General features: G+C 37.8%; 1 protein-coding gene across 1 annotated transcript in view; it reads right to left on the minus strand.

Annotated features, from left to right (window-relative positions):
* Positions 1-1471: 1471 nt before the first annotated feature.
* FAXC (failed axon connections homolog, metaxin like GST domain containing) overlaps positions 1472-19265 on the minus strand; it is a 63554-nt gene continuing 45760 nt past the window's right edge. Inside the window, exon 6 of the mRNA XM_027856161.1 lies at positions 1472-2200. Coding sequence (XP_027711962.1) covers positions 1911-2200 — 290 coding nt within the window. The 3' untranslated portion in view covers positions 1472-1910. The remainder of the gene's footprint in view (positions 2201-19265) is intronic.

Consider the following 19265-nt stretch of genomic DNA (forward strand, 5'->3'; position numbering starts at 1 on the left):
TAAGGATTTTCTCACACAAACTATATTTGAGACATAAACTTCAGGAAAGAAGCTGGTCTGCAAACACCATTTGGGTCTCATGATACAAGATGCTACCTACTAGCCCCCAAATCCCAAAGGAATCATTGCCTTGTGGAATCAACCCAAAGAAGGGGGATGGTTGATTAATTTGCAATAGCAGGTGCCGCTTGATGGACTAGATCTCTTGAGTCGATTCATCCAAACCTCTAGCCTCTACCCAAACTATCTGAACCAATAACTAAAAGTGATTAGATGACCTTTAAGGTCTCTCCTGATTGTTGTTCAAAGATTCTCAAACCCATGTTTCCATGAATCAACAAAAACATCATTAGCAGAAGAGAGGATACCTTTTAAAAATCCCAATAAAATCCAGCATTCCAAAATCTTTGGGGAGAACAATTAAGAACACCAGATTAGCCTCAGCAGTTGCCCTCTGTCTTTAGGATATAGGTTAAAATATCAGAAAAGTCACATCAGTAGAGCTGTGTAGCACCTATCTATCATTGTAGTGCCTAGGTGCTCTGATATGAATAAGTTGGCTCCCTTCCTACTGCAACTTTTCAGTATCTCCCACAGTCTTGGATTTGGTGTTTGGTTTTGTTTTTTTTTTAAAGGAATGTTTTTCTTAGCAGCCAAGCTCCTGATTACCCAAATCCATAAAATGTTGCCTTCATCTCCATTAGACGCATGGTCTTTCTGTGCTTTATTGCCTCCAAATTAAAAAAAAATGGCAACCTAACGTCCTGGGGGTGGAGGAGACAAGGCTATTGAGCCCACATGAAGACAGACAAGATAAAGAACATTATTCTTCAGGGACACAGAGAAATACCAAGATGTCTTCAGGTGTCCTGTGGTTTGCAGCATTCTTTCAAAGAAAGATTTCAAGCAAAGTCAAGAAAAGAAATGATGGTAGATGGAGCCATAAGTGCTCCCACCTGTATACATACTTCATCTGCTAAGATGGTGCCCCTGACTGTCTGATCAGCTGATGAACTAAAATTCCTTTCCCTCCCTCAGTGTCTCACACATAAGAATCACAAAGATAAATGATATTTTATGTCTATGTAGCGCCTTTCTTCCCAAAGGTTCAAAGCGCCTTATTGTATATTATCTCATGAATCCTCACAACATCCCTGTGAGGTAGGTAGGTGGAAATTATTATAATCCCCATCTTACAGGCAGGGGAGACTGAGGCACACAAAAGTTAAGTGATTTGTCCAACCTCACACAGAGAGTCACTGGCAGAGCTTAGAAGAAGCATATTCCTGTTTAGCACCTAGCACAGTGCTTTGCACACAGTAGGAGCTCAATAAATATTTGTTGATTTGATTTATGCTGCCTCTAGGAACATATAATTCACATACACACAGGACAAGCAGTCACCAGGAAAAAAAAAACATACATTCTTCCATTTTTACATCTTACAACCATTTCCAATATAATCAGGTATAAGAATTTCAAGGACTCCTCTTTCAACTAAGCCTTTGGCCTCTTTTTTTAAAGAGGCTCATCGCGTGTACTTTCCTGTAGGCCCATCTCTCTGTTCTCCCTGCACCCAGGGCTCCACCCAAATTGACTGAGATACTAGTTTTCTCATGAAAACAAAAATGGATTTCAGGAACCATGCTGACTTTGTTGGCCGTTTTGTGTTTTACATGGAGCCAGCTGAACAGCTTTGTTTTCTGCTATTTGTGGGTTTCGTCTGTGTTGTCTTGGTCTTTTGTTACAAAAAGAAATAAGGCTGACCTAGTCCAGTTGACATGGGAGAACTGTATGTACCACATACCAGGAGCTCTCCCTCCCTGGAGGGTGTGGTGCTCTACCTGGGAACACTGGACTGACCCCAAGAGGTGACAGCTCTGAGAAAGGAGGGCCGGTATGCCTGGGCATCATTTGCATTGTTCATGGTCTGTATAGTCATCCATATCCACATCAGAATCAAAGAGGGAGTGTCCAGTGAAGTCTGTGTCAGGCGTCCGGGATATACTGTTCTCTGCCCCTTCATCATCAAAGGTTTCTGTCCTTGAATAAAAGCTGAAATCCGGCAGTGGGGTGTGGGTCTTGCTGCCTTCACTGCTTTCCTCAGACTCATAGATGGTATTGTCGTCATCATGGTGCCACTCTGGCCAGAATTTCCTCCTTATTCTTTCACAATACATGGCAAGGTTAATCAGTTCTCCTGAAATTGAATAAGACAAAGTGAGTTCTCAAAGTCATCAACTTTCCTGTCCCTACTGCTCCAGAGGACACTGGAGTTAACAGATCTTTTAATAGATAGACATTCTCAAATATTTATCACAACCCAGATGAAGAAAAGGATGGATGGAATGAATTAAAGATAAGAAAAAGAGAAAGAGACAGACAGACAAATGGATGGACAGAGAGAGACAGACAGATATATCTGTAGCATTGCATACCAAATAGAAGTCCAGCCTTAGAATTATGAAGACCCAGGTTCACATCCTGCCTCTGACATGTATTAGCTGTGTGGCCACAAGCAAAGCCCCACAGGGAAGAGATGATCAAGGGCAGGAAGGTATACTGGGAAAAACCCTGGATCTGGAGCCAGGAAATCTGAGTTCAAATCCAGCTTCTAATGTTTACTACCTGTATGACCTTGAGCAAGTCATAACCTCTCTGGACCTCAGTTTTCTCATCTGTAAAATGAGAAGGTTTGACTATATGATCCCTGAGGCCATATGACCCCATCTATGATCCTAAAATGTAGAACAGATGATTCAAAGCAGTAGATAAATGCCTATTTGTATGACTTTCTAATACATTTTACGACTGGAGAGGGGGGCAAAGAAAATATATCTTGCTTGGGTTCCTATCTGGACGTGTTCTCTGTGAAGATTTATGAAATGCCTTGAAAAAAGTCTCGAAGTGTAATGCATGAATAGTTCATGATCTCAACCACTAGGGGGAGTACTGACATTGATGAGATCATATATCCATGAAAAATATTAAATTAAGTTCTCAGGGAATATCAACAGAGAAATTGTCCAAAGAAAGCACAGAAATACACTATTTGGTAGGAAAATACCTTTCTAAATTAAAAATTTGGGCAAAAATAATCCACAAAGTAGATAGCTGAATATTGACTTTATAGATATGTGACCCACGTGAATTTTCTAAAACAATGATATCTGATTATAGATTGTTATTGAATCATTAGAATCAGTATCTTCATTCCCCAAATTTAGTCTTTTAAAAATATGAGTCAAAGGGAACTAATTCTAACTTTGTGTCATGAAAAAACAGATATTCAAAAGATAAGCAGTCAAGGTTTAGGAACAAATAGTTTTCAGAAGAAATGCAGGTAATCAACAACTGTATTTTCTAAAGTGCTATTTATGAATTATGATGAATATAAATTTAGAATGATAAGAGAAATTAAAATTAAAACAATTCTGAGGTTTCTCTTCACACTCATAATATTGGCAAAGATAACAAAAAACCAGAAGTCAATGTTATAGGCAAGTCATAGGAAAGAAATCACAATTTCTCTTGGAGAGAACCATAAAGAATGATGATGATGATGATGATGATGATGATGATGACAATAATAATGTTAGCAAGTATTTCTATATTACTTTAAGGCGTGTAGAGCACTATAGGTGTCATATAATTTGAGCCTCACAACAACCCCAGGAGAGAAGTGCTATTATTATCCCTTTTTTTACAAGTATGGAAACTGAGGTTGAGAAAGGTTAAGCGACTTGTCCAGGGTCAAACAACAACCAGTAAATCTCTAAGGTGGGATTTTAATTGAGGTCCTCCTGACCCTAAGTGCAGCACTCTTAACCGATGTGTCACCTAGCTATGAATTGATTCAACATTCTACAAAGCGATTTGCAATCAAAGAGGCACTAAATTATTTTTCCCCTTTTACCTTAGTTGTTCCATTCTTAGGCAGCTATGCCCAAGGAAGTCAATGACAGAAAAATCTCATCTATCCCAAAATGTGCATAGCAGCCATTTTTGTGGTAGAAAAAAAGTGGAAATTAAGGTAGTACCCACTGATCAAGAAATGACATAATTATAGCAAATGATTATAAAATGGAATATTATTGCACTATAAGAAATGACAAATATAGGGAATCCAGAGAAACATGGGAAGGTTTGTATAAAGTAATATAGAGCAAAAAGCAGGAAAAAAAAGGAATTATATACTCCCATACACACAATGAGCATAATAATGTAAATGAAAGCAATTTCTGATATTTACTGCCTGAATGACCTTGGACAAAGTCAATAAATCTCCCTGGGCCTCAGTTTCCTCATGTATAAAGTGAGGGGGTTGGATTACAGTGTCTCTATGGCCCCTTTCCTTTCTACATCTATTATTCTCTGCTCCTATGAACATTAAAGGGCAGCTAAATTCTGAGTATTTAGAATCAATATTCTTGGTCCCAGACAACAGGGGATGAAACCTATTTGTCTCCTCTTAGTGCAGAGATAGGGTGGAGGACTGCAAGTGTGAAATGTTGTACATCCTGTGAGTTGTGGTTACTCCATCAGTCAGTTTTATGTAACTTTTTTTTTAAATAAGAGTTCAATGTGGAGAAATTATATTGGGAAAATGGGGAGGGGATGGGGATGGAATATGCATTAAACATACCAAAAAAAAAAGAAAGAAAGAAAAAGCAGGTAGTCAACTGATCAAAAGGTGACATATACTAGTGTCTGATTTCATATGCTCAGACAGAGAAATGGACATTGTAATTTTGTTCCACCAGATGGCAACATTGCTTATAACAACATATGCAGGGCATCCCAAAAGTCTAGCATCAGTACAATTTTAAGCTACTACAGGGCAGTTTTAAGCCACAAAAGCCTAAAACTGCACTAGCAACAAGACTTTTGAGACTACCCACACAAACATATGTATATTTACATATGTGTACAGGTATGTCTGTTGTATATACCTATAAATGCATGTATACATATATAATTATCTTGTGTAGAACTTCACATCTAATCATTTTCTTGTATCTTCATAAGAAAGTAATATACATGCAGCATAAAAACAGTTGGATGTTGCATGAGAAAGATTTTAAAATATTACTCCTACCTATAGGTTAAAAAACATTTTTTATGCCTTTGCTATCTAGAACTCAACAAACTAGGAACCTCAGGTAAACAGACTGCTTACAGCATTCACTTTTTAGGAGGGAAAAAAAAAAGCAAATCATTTACAAACAAAAACAAAAAACTTTCAAGAAAATGCCCTGAAGTCAGTATACGCCCAATCCATCTGTCTTCATCTTCCACACTAATGACCCTGAGGCATTATGAAGTACCGACTCATCCAAAAACAATCTATATAAGCTCAATATCCTCTTACTTAAAAAAGCAGAAAAGTGAATTAATGCATTTGTACAATAATGTATTATTCACTTAAATGTTAACAATACATTTATAGCTGTTTATATTTCAAAACAAATTTCTACAGATGGTATGTTCATAACAGATCATATTTTAGTTTCTCCTTCTATAAGCTCTCTGTTCTCTGTCTCTATACTCATTATCTGTATACAACTTCCTTTTTATAACTTTAGAAATAATAATTTTTTAATATTTAAATTTTTAAAATATCTCAAAGGGTTGAAACAAAAAAAGTTTTTTAGTTAACCCTCAATCAGTTGAATTTTCATAGGATTTACAGCTAAACATAAACTTGGAAATAACCTAGTCTTACCTTCTCATTTTACAGAAAAGGAAACTGAAACTCTAAAAGACTGAGTGACTTGGCCAAGGTCACATGATAAGTGAGTGACAAAACTAAGAATCAAACATGGGTCCTTAGACGCCAAATGCAGAGCTTTTTCCACTACACCATACCGATTCTCATCAGTCACAGTACCCTGGACAAGTCACTTAATCCTTCTCAGCCTCACTTTCTGTACCTATAAGAAGGGGGATAATAATAGCACTTATATCTCCCAGGGTTGTTGTGAGGATCAAATGATATGCACACCTTAAAATAATATAGAAATGCTATCATTGTTACTGTTATTATTATTATTATTATTATTATTGTTATTATTATTATTATTTACAATTCTCTCCAAACATGTCAGTTAACCAAAATTACATAGATCTTGGATACACAGAGTTCATTAAATGGTGTTCCCAATAGTAAAGTCAAGCCATTGTAACCAAAAGCAATTACAATATAATAGTAACAAATATGAAAAACTATTTCATTTAAATCTTACACAGAAATGTGTGCATCCTGTATTATATTACAGAGAATTTTTGGGATGATAGGAGGACAGAGAGAAAAATTATTTGTACAATCTATGTACATGTAAGAATTCTGTGTTGGCGAACCCAACTATGGAAAAAATTTCAAATCTAAGTCATCTTTCCTTAAATGTGTCTTTCCTAGAAGAAAACTTTCAGAATTTCAGACAAATATTTGTGCCTAAGAGTCAGTGAGTCACTGATTCCATGAACAAGTATTTATTAATCACTTCATATGTGCCAGGCATTGCGCTACGTGCTGGGAATACAGAAAAAGACAAAAACAAGCTCTCCTCTCAAAAAGCACACATTCTAAAAGAGGAGACAATACATAACTATGAACAAAAAAAGACAAACATTTATTCCTTCCACATCATGGGGGCTAAGGACTGGGGGAACAGCACCCACGTGATCTGGAAAATCCACGTAAAATATTTTTGGCCCTCCCCTCATACCAGAGAAAAAGTCTGAATTATTACAGTATTAAAAGATAGAATATGTTGATATTACATACAATACTATACATATATTTTATGCATTTCTGAGTTGCTAAACTTTTTCTATGTCATCTACAGGCCTTCACGTGTTGTCTGCAGCTTCCACAAAAATCCCAAAAAATTCCCATTTAATTTCTTACACCGACTCGCAATATATCAAAACCTCAATGGGGAAAATCCTGACACAGAAGGGATAACTTCATACAGTGCATATGAAAGATTATCTCAGAGAGAAGGGATTGGCAGGGAGAGTGGAAAGAGGACCCAGAAAGTTCTTCTGCAGAAGGTAGGATTTTACCTGAGTCTTAAGCAAGAGGGAAACTAGGAGTTGGAAGTGAGGATGGACAGCATTCCACACAAGAGAGACAACCCAATACAAATGCATAAGGTCAGGACAAGGAGTGTTGTAGGTCAACACCAAGAAGGCCGGTGTAGCCAGATGGTAGAGCGCGTAGAGGGGAAAAAAGTGAAGTGAAAACTAGCAAGTCAGAAAGGGGCCAGGTTGTGAAGGTATTTAAAAGCCAAAAGGGGATTTTATGTTTGATCTTGGAGGTAATAGGAAGCCAGTAGAATTTTTCAAATACAGGATGATACGGTCAGACCTACAGTTTAAGAAAAGCATTTTTAAAATAAATTAATTAAAATTTAATTTAATTTAATTTAAATTTTAAAAAAAGAAAAGCATTTTAGCAGCTGAGTGTAGGACAGACTGGAGTGGCAAGAGACTTGAGGCAGGGAAACCAATCAAGCAGGCTATTACAACAGTCCAGGTACAAGGTGGTGCGTGTATATGAGTGTGAGTGAGGAGTCAAGGATGACAACTAGGCTGTGAACCTACATGAATGGAAGGACCATGGTGCTCTCAACAGTAATATCAAAGTTGGGAAGAAAGGATGGTTAGGAGACAGGGGGGAAGATCATCAATTCTGTTTTGGAAGTGTGTCTTAGATGCATACAGGACATCTAACTCAAAATGTCCAAAACACAGCTGGTGATGTGGGACTGGAGGTCAAGAGAGAGATTAGGACTGGACAAAGAGGTTAGGAATCACTGCACAGAAATAACAGTTACATCAACAGAAGGTGATGAAATCACAAAGCAATACATTATAGAAGGAAAAGATAAGAGCCAGGATAGAGCTTTGGGGGATACTCACAGTTGGGAGCATGACCTGAATGAAGATCCAGCAGAGGTGAATGAGAAGGAACTGTCAGAATGGCAAGAGGATGGCCTCAGACACTTGACACTTACTAGCTGTGTGACCTTGGGCAAGTCACTTAACCCCCGATTGCCTCACCAAAAAGCAAAAAACAACAACAACAACAACAACAACAGAATGGCAAGAGGAGAACCAGAAGATGGTAGTGTCACAAAAACCTAGAGAAGAGAAAGTATCCAGGAAGACAAAGTGATTGACTGTCATAAGCCTGTGAGGGGTCAGAAAGCATGTAGATTGAGAAAAGGTCATTAAAATTGGCAATTAAGAGATTATTGGTAGCTTTGAAGGAAGAAATTTCAGTTAAATTAAAGTTAAAGTAAAGTTAAAGTTAAGGTAGGAAGCCAGACTGCATAGCCTCCTAAAAGAGATCCACAATTATTCAAAAGAGTTCAGCCTAACCATCCACATAGGAAAAACTAAGCGGATAAAGAATGCCTATTGCTAAGGTTATGTATACAACCAAATGAACAACCTATAGAACTCATACAACAGAATAAATATCTCTTGAAGAGAAATTGCAAATGAACAATGAGGTAGGCCCAGAATGTAATAGGAGGAAAATAGGCTGGATTGTCTTTGGGAATTTGGGATTTTAATGACCCCAAAAGTTTCCCATAAAAAAATGGGCCCAGCTTTTTAATAAAAGTATTCTTTGGATGATGCTATATGGCTGTGAGTCATGGAACACTACTTTCTAAATGATTTGAGGACCACCTACAGGCTCATGGGGGGCCCGAAAAAACAACAACACCTTACAAATAAGAAATTATAAAGGAAAAACAGTATAAAGGGTGCATCAAAGAGATGTCCATGACTCTTTAAAAAAAAGGGACTGCTCATTAAATAAGAGAAAGGGATAACTGCCCACATTCTTCACTGGTATACACGAAATATGAAGAAAACAAGAGGAAGGTACCCAACATTCTGGGCAGACCTACTGTGGCAAATTTATGGGATTTGTTGTTTTTCAGTCGTTCTGTCATGTCCAACTCTATGTGACTCTATGGACTTGCTGTCCAGGGGTTTTCTTGGCAAAGATACTGGAAGGGTTTGCCATTTCCTTCTCTAGTGTGTCTTCATTTTACAAAGAAACTCCTTAACTGAGGAGTTAAGTGACTTGCCCAGGGTCACACAGCTAGTAAGTGTATGAAGGTGGATTTGAACTCAGATCTTCCTGGTTCCAAGCCCAGTATTCTATCTACTGCACCACCTAGCTGCCCAAAATTTATGGGAACACATGGACAAAAATTGCAAAGGATAAGCAAACATAGATTGCATTCTGCGTCATTGGTACAGATTACATTGATGAGATTATAGATCCAATTAGATATATTAGAATAAAATTTTTCAAAGACAGAATTCTTATTTAAGAGCCTCTTTGAAATAAATAGTTAAAACTATTTATTGTTTGAAAATTTAAATATCATCCTCTGGGACACCACATCTGTTCATAGCATCCTTTTTAAAAAAATCATAGGATTTCTAAAACCTCTCAGTATGTATACTGAAATAATAGGGCTTAGGTCAATGAGTGACAGCACAGAATCAGAATCTGTGGGCTCTCTTCCCAGAGCTAATATTCATTAGCTATGTGACCTTAAGCCAAATGCTTAATGTCTCAGGAACTCAATTTCTTCATCAGCAAAATATATCACAGAACCCTTTCTAAAGAGTAATACCACCCTAATGGTGCACAGCAGCTCCATAAAGGCTATAGAAAACATTTAGATTTTAACAGCTTCTCCAACTTTCCTTGCTGGGATCTGAGGAGGACAACACTGAGGGCCTCTGTACCCTGTACCCCATGAGGGGCAGAAGAGATGAGTGCAGAGGGAAGCAGGAGCTGTGTCACAATTGCAGCCACCATCAATGTGCCACAGTATGCTTACCTCCATCTCCAGAAAATCACTGGACTAGAAGGATGCTTAAGCCATCCTGTTCATTTCCTATATTCATCAAATCCTTATGCCATATTAGACAAAAGATATCAATTCTGATGTGCATTCATCTATGTGTTTCGTAGATGTCCAGAGAAAGATTCCAGTCTCCCTAGATGATGGATTTTAATGTTCAGAAACCCTCTGCATCCAAGAAATTCTTCCTTATATCTAATTTGAAGCACTCGTATTACCTTGTAAAAGTCCATTCTTTTTTTGTTTTTAACCAGACCAGTGACTTCACTGGTTTAGGAAACACCTGTAAGTGAGGAAGAAATAAAGAATTTCTTCTCCCAGTACCACCAGTCAGTATGTTCTCTGCAACTTAGTCTTAGAGAATTGCCCATGTCACATAGACAATGTGTCAGAGGGCAAGCACTGTCTTTTTGTTTGTATCTGTATCTCCAGCATTTAGCACCATGCCTGGCACATTATAAGTGCTTAATAGGGGCAGCTAGGTGGCGTAGTGGATAGAGTACCAGCCCTAGAGTCAGGAGGACCTGAGTTCAAATCTAGCCTCAAACACTTAACACTTACTAGCTGTGTGACCCTGGGCAAGTCACCTAATTCCATTGCCTAGCAAAAAAAAAAACAAAACAAAAAAACAAGAAACCAACAACAACACGAAAAATAAGTGCTTAATAAATGTTTGTTGTCGAATAGACTGCTAACTAAGGTTTAAACCAATGTCTTTTCTTTCTGAGGCTCTCTATCCACTTGTACTAACTCATATCTCTCATTTTCTCTCATTATTGTTTATAAAATGCTCTTTAAGGTCAAGCAATGGGCTGAATCCAAATGACCATTATTTTAACTATTTTTAATAAACTGAATTTCTATCTGATTTTTCTTCATTGACTTTGATCATAATTTCTTTAAAGAGTGATACATTATCTGTTGATGAATTCGTTCATACTGAATTATTTCATTTTTAATAAATTATAATTGCAAAAATTACAACAAAGACAATCTTTGCTCTGTAACCTCAGAAAGTAATTTCTCTCTAGATAGAATTTCTAAGGACTTCTCAAGTATTAAAATCCAATAATTCTATAAAATTGTCCTGAATTATGTAACTCCTATTAACTTTTGCTGCTTCTCAGGTCCAAACACAATTTTCTGACTGATGAAATCAAATCAGTGATGAGTGGAGTAAAACTTGGACTAGTTAGGAATCCATTCATTCAACAAGCAGTTTTTAGGGGAAGGGGAAAGGAAGAGCATAATCATTTAAACAGCAACTACTATGTGTCAGGCACTGTGCTAAGTGCTTTTATTTTTTAAAACAATTATTATGTCCTTTGATCCTCACAACAACCCTTCAAAGTAGATGCCACTATTATCCCTATTTTACAGATGAGGAAACTGAGGCAATGGAAGGTCATCCCCTCCCTAACAAGAGGGGCAAGGAAGAGACATCAAGATCTTCAAAATTCCATCATTAAAATACAAATATTCCTCGAAGTGTGTTGGCCTTAAACCATTATTATGTAATATCTTAATTATCAATGAACATTTCAGATAGATGGCAGCTGAGGATAAAAATGGGATCTCCAATAAATGACTAGACGGTAGATAAGAATGAGGACCCTAAGAAGGGTGAAAGTGTACACTGACATGAGCAAGAGAGAGAACCAAAGGCAAACTTATTTTTATTACTTCATCATTTGGCCCAAGGATATCACTGTCCATGCTTCAACTCATCCACCTCTATAATAAAGAAGTCAAGCTAACCACAAGTGCTGATCACTGAGCTAGCTACACATTCCACTCACTATCAATGACTAATCAACTTAAGTGTTTGTCTTTGTGACAGTAGGGGATGTCCAGCAGCGCATAGCGGATAATGCTAGACATAGTCAGGGAAACCTAAGCTCAGCTGCTACGTCTGACTCTTACTTGCTGAAGGACTATAGACAAGTCACTTAATATCCCTAAGCCTCAGTTTCTTCATTTGTAAAATAAGTATAATATTGCAATTTGTAATATTTGACATTATAATTATGTAAAATATAGTTTAAAAAAAAGCCCAATGGAAATAATGTAACTATCTAAAGGGATTCATTATTCACATTAAACAGGCCCTGACTATATAATATTTGCTTCAAAGGGTTGTTGTGAGGCTTCTATGAAATAATATACTTACTGTGGAAACCTTAAAAAGATATCTAAATGTATTACTATTATTTCAGTTCAAATAGTTATATGTACTCTCATAGCCTTTTTTCCTCTTTGGAATATTTTTAGGGTCTAAAAAAACAAAAGACATAATTGCTTCTATGTCAATTATGTTCTTATTTACCCTTTATTCCCCAATCAATCATTTTGTGTTCTTTAAAATGTACTACCTAGACTGTAGTAAATGAAAGCTCTTGGTATTTCATTAGAAAATTTGAATTTTACAACCAGCAGTCAGAGCAGGACTGTATATCAAATATTTTCATAAGGCAATATATGACTAAAGGCCTTTGTTAGACCTTTAGAATAGAAGTGTACACAAACACATGATGAATTTGGTAACTCTTTCTCACTGCCCTGGATATTAGTGTATGATTGGCTTTATCACAAAAACAGACCACTGTGGAGTGGAAAGAGAAGTGGTATTGAGTCAAGAAAACTGGATTCAAATTCTCCCTTTGACTTTTACTGAACATGTGACTTTAGGCAAGTCACTTTCCCTCATAAGATCATAAATAAAGAGAAAGGACCCCAAAGACCATCTAGTCCAATCCCTTCATTTTACAGATAAGGAAACGGAGGCTCAGACAGGTTAAGTGACATGTTCCAGTCACACAGAAAATAAGCAGAATTTGAAAGTATATTCTCTAACTCCAACTCCATTGAGCTTTTTACTACCACGCTATCTCCTTTCTGGGCTTCAGTTTCTTCATATGCAAAATTAAAGGATTAGTCTAGATGAGATGACTTCTCAGTTCTCTACCAGTTCCAAAGTCTATAATCCAAAAAAAGTCCCTGCTCAATTTTTAGATGTTTAAACTTTTTCACTTTAATACAAGAGATTTTGTGTATAAGTACCATGAAGAAATGCTACTTAAAAAAGAAAATGCTCTCCTCTTGGTTCACTGAGACTTCAATTTTTGCAGTCTCTGGGAAATAGTTTATCCTCTCTTAAAGAAACTATTGTTCATTTGTCCCAGGATGTGAGGGGGAAAAGAAAATACTTCATCTGTTTTCTAGTCAAATCAAGTCATCAAGCATTTATTAAATGCTTCCTATATAATATCATTAACTTCAACTTGAATAAATTCTCTTTTAAATGCTTGTTTTCGAATTTTCTATTGAATTGAATTTGTTGTTAATTAAAAGTGACCAAGAACTTTGGGAAGACAAACATAAAGGTGACCATATTGAAATGAGACTGGTTTTGTGCAGTGATCATTATCACTCTGTTGCATAAGCTCCAGCTATGTATTGGCTTTCACTTTAGAGACGAATATCACATTCCTACTTATAAGTACAGGGAGAGTTTGAATGACTAACAGTTCTGCTAATGTTAACTTTGGAGGCAGTACTTTCAGTTAAATAAGGAGACAAGAAGCTAGACTGCAGATCCTCAGAACACTAGAAAGCCTCCTAAAAGAGATCCAAAGTCATTCAAAAGAGTTTGGTCTAACAATCCATGCAGTTGAAAAACTAAGTGGATGAAGAATGACTATTATCCAGAATATACAGCTGAAGGGGCAACCTCTTGAACAGACATTACAAATGGACAATGAGTTGGACCTAGAATTGAACAGGGGAAATGGGCTGAATTGTCTTTTGAAAATTAGAAGATCATTTTAATGATCCCAAAAGTTTTCTAAAAAAACTGGGCTCAGCTTTTTCATACCAGTATTCTTCATGTGATCCTATATGGCTGTGGATAATGGAATAGTACAGTCTTCAAATAATTTGAGGATCACCTAAAGGCAAATGGAGATGTCACCCAGTATATAAGTGCCTACTATGTGTCAGTTACTGTACTGGGTGTTAAGGGTACTAAGACAATCCCTACTTTAAAAGGAGCTTAAACTCTGGAGTCTAGATCATCTGTTGGCCCTTCCTATAGCCCTGTACTTATCTTCTAGATTGTCAGTACTTTTATCAAAAAAGTCACCCTGCTTCCCTCTGGGGCTGACTTGACCTTTAGAATTCTCCATGGATTTTACTGATTTATTCTTCCTCTGTCCTGATTAACACATATAATGGACTTCAGCTCTACTTTTTGCAAATATTACAGTTTAAACTTATGTCCTATTAGCCAGGCTACATAGCTAAAACTTGGGGTACATTCATAAAGCACTAGTTGACCTCATCCCTTTTCTTGGTTTTTACTTCTTCTAAAATGGCAACATTCTAGTAAGACAAAATACAGTTCCAAATGAGGAGAATCTTCAGGTACCACACGTCCAAGGAAGACAAGTAACCTGTGAATACACATACACACCTTGGTCCAACACCCACCTTACAGTGTGGTTATGACAATCAAATGATGGTAAGTACTTAATAAATGTTTATTCCCTCCTTCTTCTTTGCCTTGGCTTTTGCTCTTCTGTTTTAGGTAGATTGGAAGCTGAGAGTTTGTGAATTTCAAAAAGTCAGGAGAGCAAGTCACCCAAAGTCCAGGAGCCCAGAAATGGATCACAGGCCAAATTTTGTATCAAGGCCCAAAGATCCAAGAACAGCCTTTGGAACCCAGACCTATTCATTATCGTCAAGAAAAGGATTCATCCAGCAGATAATGCTGTATTTGGATATGAATGTTCTCCCCCTATAATCAAGCTACTATAATGAAGAGTGTGCCCCCAAGGAAGTAGGAAGGAAATATTTTAACTCCCTGACATATTTCAAAGTAAAGATCTCTTTGTAAAAGCTAATTGATATGTATTGGTTAAATGGAACTGGGATTCTAATCACTGGTGGCTAAGTGTGAAGGAATATCTCAGAATGGATACTCAAACCAAAGACATTAGAGAAGAAATATCTCCAATCCCTCTGGGATACCCATAGAACCCTGAGGAGAAAATGTAGCTGGTCTTAATTTGGAAGAGACTCCCTACAGTTAATAGTAAGCACTTTTAAAGTATATAGTACCATGACTCTGGCCTTATTGGTTGAAGAAATTGCCCATTACTAATTACCATTTGTGTGTTCTACATGAGGTAGGGGTGGGGTAGGAGTGAGGTTAGAAGTCCAGAAACAAAAACAAACAAACAAACAAAAAATTCCCTCCAAGATGGGAAATTGAGCGATGAGACTGTACAGGCAAACAGGAAGGCAGATGATACAGGCAGCTAGGCTACGACATTTATAAAATGTTCATTGGTCCCAAGGTGTGCTTGTTACTCAATTCTGTAAAGCAAATTTGATTTATTCAATTCAACAAGCATTAATAAAGGGCCTACTATTTGCTAGGCACTTTGTTGTTCACTGAGGGTACAAAGACAAAAAGGAAATAGTCTGTGCCTTCCAGGGGTTTACATTCTTTGGGGGGCATTATATGCATACAAATAAATACAAAACACATATGAAACATGTACGACAGAGCGAAATTAAAGAATTGTAGGATCTTCCCAAGGCAGCACTACTGTATGAGAAAACAGCTTTCAGTGAAAGGGATAAAATTTTTCTCTAATCTCCATTGATTTCCTCCCTCTAGAGAATCACAGGTATTGCTGATGGACATTTAAATGTAAGGTTTTCATGCCTGTCCTTTACCCCTGATTTCTCATGGCAGAGTTGCCTAGCAACAAGGAAGAAAAATGAGAAAAGGAGAAATACTTTCGCATCTAAGAAAAATCAATCAAATTTTATTTTATCCTTCTGGGCCCAGAAAAAGGGTGGGCTCACCCTGTCTACCCTAGTATTGCAGTAATGAAGATGTAGAGCTGGAAGGGACCTTAGAGGTCATCTAGTCCACCCCCCTTATTTTACAGAAGAGAAACTGAGGCCCAGAGAGGCTAAGTGAATTGCCCAGAATCCCACAGAAGGAGAATGTGGCAGAGCCAGAATTCCATAGTCCCATCCTACTCTGCTATGGTGACAAGAGGGTTGTAATCTTTGTCCCAGAAGTGCTATAGGCCCAAATTTAATGGAAGGACTGAGATATAAAAGGACAAGAATACTAAGTTATCGTGGCATAGGACCTTAGAAATCACAGATCACACAATTACAGAACTACCCTGGAGGCTGGGAAATTTAAAGATTAAGGGACTTATACTCCTATGCACAAGCCTTCTCTTTTGGGGAACTCTTTTTAGGCTGGAATGACCTCATGTCTGGCAGAGGCCCTGGAACTGTGGGCTCCAATGTCACAAAAGCAAAATTCTGTGGGGAGAAAGTCTTATTCTCTTTTCTCTATTTAGTCTCTGCTTGCTTTTATGTACATTAGATTTTTTATATTAATAATAGCTAATTGCTAACATTTTTGTAGCACCTGTTGTATACCAGGCACTATGCTTTACAGATTTCATCTCATTTGATCCTCACAACATCTCTGGGAGGTAGGTGCTAATTATAACAAATATCTCATGCAAAGAAATTGTCTCATGGATTGGCATGTTTATTTTTTAGCAAAAATTTCATGCAGTATTCTAGCACAACAGAAAGAACTCTGCAGCTTCAATTAGAGGACCTGTTCTTAAAGCCCAACTCTGTCATCTCTTCAGGTTTGACTTTAGGCAAGTCACTTGACATCTCTGGGCCTCAGGTTACTGATTTGTAAAATAAGAGGAAGGCAGCTAGAGAGTGAAGTAGAAAGAATACTGGGCCTAAAATCAAGAAGACCTGAATTAAAATATAGCTTCAGATGCTTCATGGCTGTGTGACACTAGGCAAGTCACTTAAATTCTGCCTCCTTCATTTTCCTCCACGTAAAATGGGGAAAATAATAACATCCACTTCCCGGAGTTGTTGTGAGGATCAAATGAGATAAAAATTGAAAAAGTGCTCAGCGCATAGCAAGGGCTCTCTGAATGTTAGTTATTATTAGGTGAGATAATATTTGTAAAGCACTTCAGTACCTCGTACATAGTAGGTACTTAGTAAATACGCATTTCTTTCTTTCAATGAGAAAATCTCCAAGATCCCTTCCAGTTCTAAAAATAATAATAATAAGAGCTAGCATGTATTTGGCTCTTTAAAGTTTACAAAGGACTTTACAAATATTATCTCATTTAATCCTCACAACAACCCTGGGATGTAGGCGCCATTATTATGCCCACTGTACAGATGAGAAAACTGAGACAGACAGAAACTTGCTCAGGGTCTCACAAAGTACATCAGTCTAGATTTGAGCTTGGGTCTTCCTGATGCCAGGTCCAGTGCTCTACCCACTGCGCAACCTGGCTGCTTCTAGTTCTATAATTGTGTGATCTGTGATTTCTAAGGTCCTGTCCAGCATGAAGTCTATTATCCTATTTTAACCATATGTATTTGTTCTTATTTTCAAAGAGGAATTCATCTATGCAAGATTAATCAGATGCAATGTACTGAGATGTACTACTCAAGGGTCAAAAGTCAAAAAATTCCTGGGTTTATAAAACTACTTCTACTAGGAAATTCTGGGTAGTCACCTTTGTAACAAACACCTACACTACTGTTAACAAGATAGTGAATTACAGGCTGTTAGAGAGCTAGAAGAGACCTTAGAAATGAGCTGATTCATTTTACAGTTGAGGAAATAGTCAGAAGAGAGGTAAGGGATGGCATCAGACTTGGAATCACTGGACTGGAAATCAAGTTCTGGTCCTATCATTTACCAGAAAACTTGCTAAAGAAGACTTGTTTTTTAAAGTGGCACTGAATGGAATTTAATTTTGTCTTTACAAATTGAATCTAAAGACAACTATTAATAGAATATGGAAGTGCTGTAAGATGCTCGAAGTTCCACATTCCTTGGTATTTTACCATAGTTGGCAACTGACCCCTGGAGGGGGCAATAAGACAGCCTTCCCCTCCCCAGCTAGCTCAGGCCAGCGTAGGAATGTTCCCCAAAGGGTCATGAACTGAGGGTGTGGCTTCTGTGGTGAATACTGAGTAGGATCTTCTAGATCTGATGATATCAAAATGAGGCCCTTGGACTAGATTAAGAAGGTGGTTTTCTGATTCTTAATGGGTTCAAACCTTTTCACTCATAAACGGCCTAGAGTGGCTGGCCAGTTCCGGTAGGGCAACGCAGCTCTCTCCCTCCCTCCCTCCCTCACTCCCTCCCTTCCTTCCATGCTTCTTTCTTTCCTTCCTTCCTTCCTTCCTTTTTCCTTCCCTCCTCTCCCTCTGTCTACAGGAATCATACACTTACCTGCAAGTACTCTGCCCAAAGGAATATAAATTTTGATCACTGAAACCTCGCAATATATCTTGGGGTTTATGGGCTAGATTTCTTTTTTAAGGACCATGGCTTAAACCCAAATCACTCTGGCTCTCATTGATTGGCCAACTATAGGTCCCAATCCAAGCCTCATCTGGTCATTGTTTGGGCTCTGATTGGCCGAGAGTGTAAATAGCAATTGTTTCTGTTTTGGCCAGAAACCCTGAGGGTCTTCCCCTCCCAGATTGATTTTGTTTTTTCTAGATAAAAGAGGTCATTCTTTGCCTCATTTCTTCTTACCTAGCTTTAATCATTGATTGGGTGTTGCCTCAGACAAACTGAGACCTGGGAAAGACCTTAACTTAGGCCAAGGTATCCCACTGCATCTGGGGCCATCTCCAGTCACCCTGATGTACATCTTACCACAGGACCCAGATGGCTCCAGAGAAGAGAGTGAAGCTGGTGACTTTGCACAGCCCTGCCTCACTTAAATCCAATTCACTTGCAAGTCATGACATTAACTTCCCGATATCATGGTCCTCTTCGCGGACAAACAACAGTAACAAGAGCGGAGCTTACAACAGGAAGTTCTGCCACATTTGGGAGTGGAACTGAGTTATAGCTTCACTTCCTAGCTTTAGGCCACATGTCTGAGAGTACTTCACCCAGTTTGACTAGAAGTAGTAGACCTGACTTCATTCAAGCCCTTTGAGATGGTTGCTCTTGACCTTTACTTTTTCTTCCATTTAGTTGAGCTTTGAGTTAGAAATTGTCTGAATTGGCTTAAGCAATAGTGGAGACTAGCGGGTACCCCAACTTCTCTGTAGACAGAGGTAGAGAGAAGATTAATCTTCTAGTGAGTAGAGAAATAAGCAGTCTATCCGTCTGTCTGTCTCGATCAAAAGAGCTGAAAGCCCACTGGGAGTCATGTTCAAAGAATATACATTGGGCCAAGGAAGCATATTAATCTACTAATAATTATTCATTCTATGGATTTAAGATTATTGTTAAAAGTTTTATTTTCACTTTAT

The sequence above is a fragment of the Vombatus ursinus genome, unplaced genomic scaffold (genome assembly GCF_900497805.2).
Source record: "Vombatus ursinus unplaced genomic scaffold, bare-nosed wombat genome assembly UNPS02000582.1, whole genome shotgun sequence".
Taxonomy (NCBI): Eukaryota; Metazoa; Chordata; class Mammalia; order Diprotodontia; family Vombatidae; genus Vombatus; species Vombatus ursinus.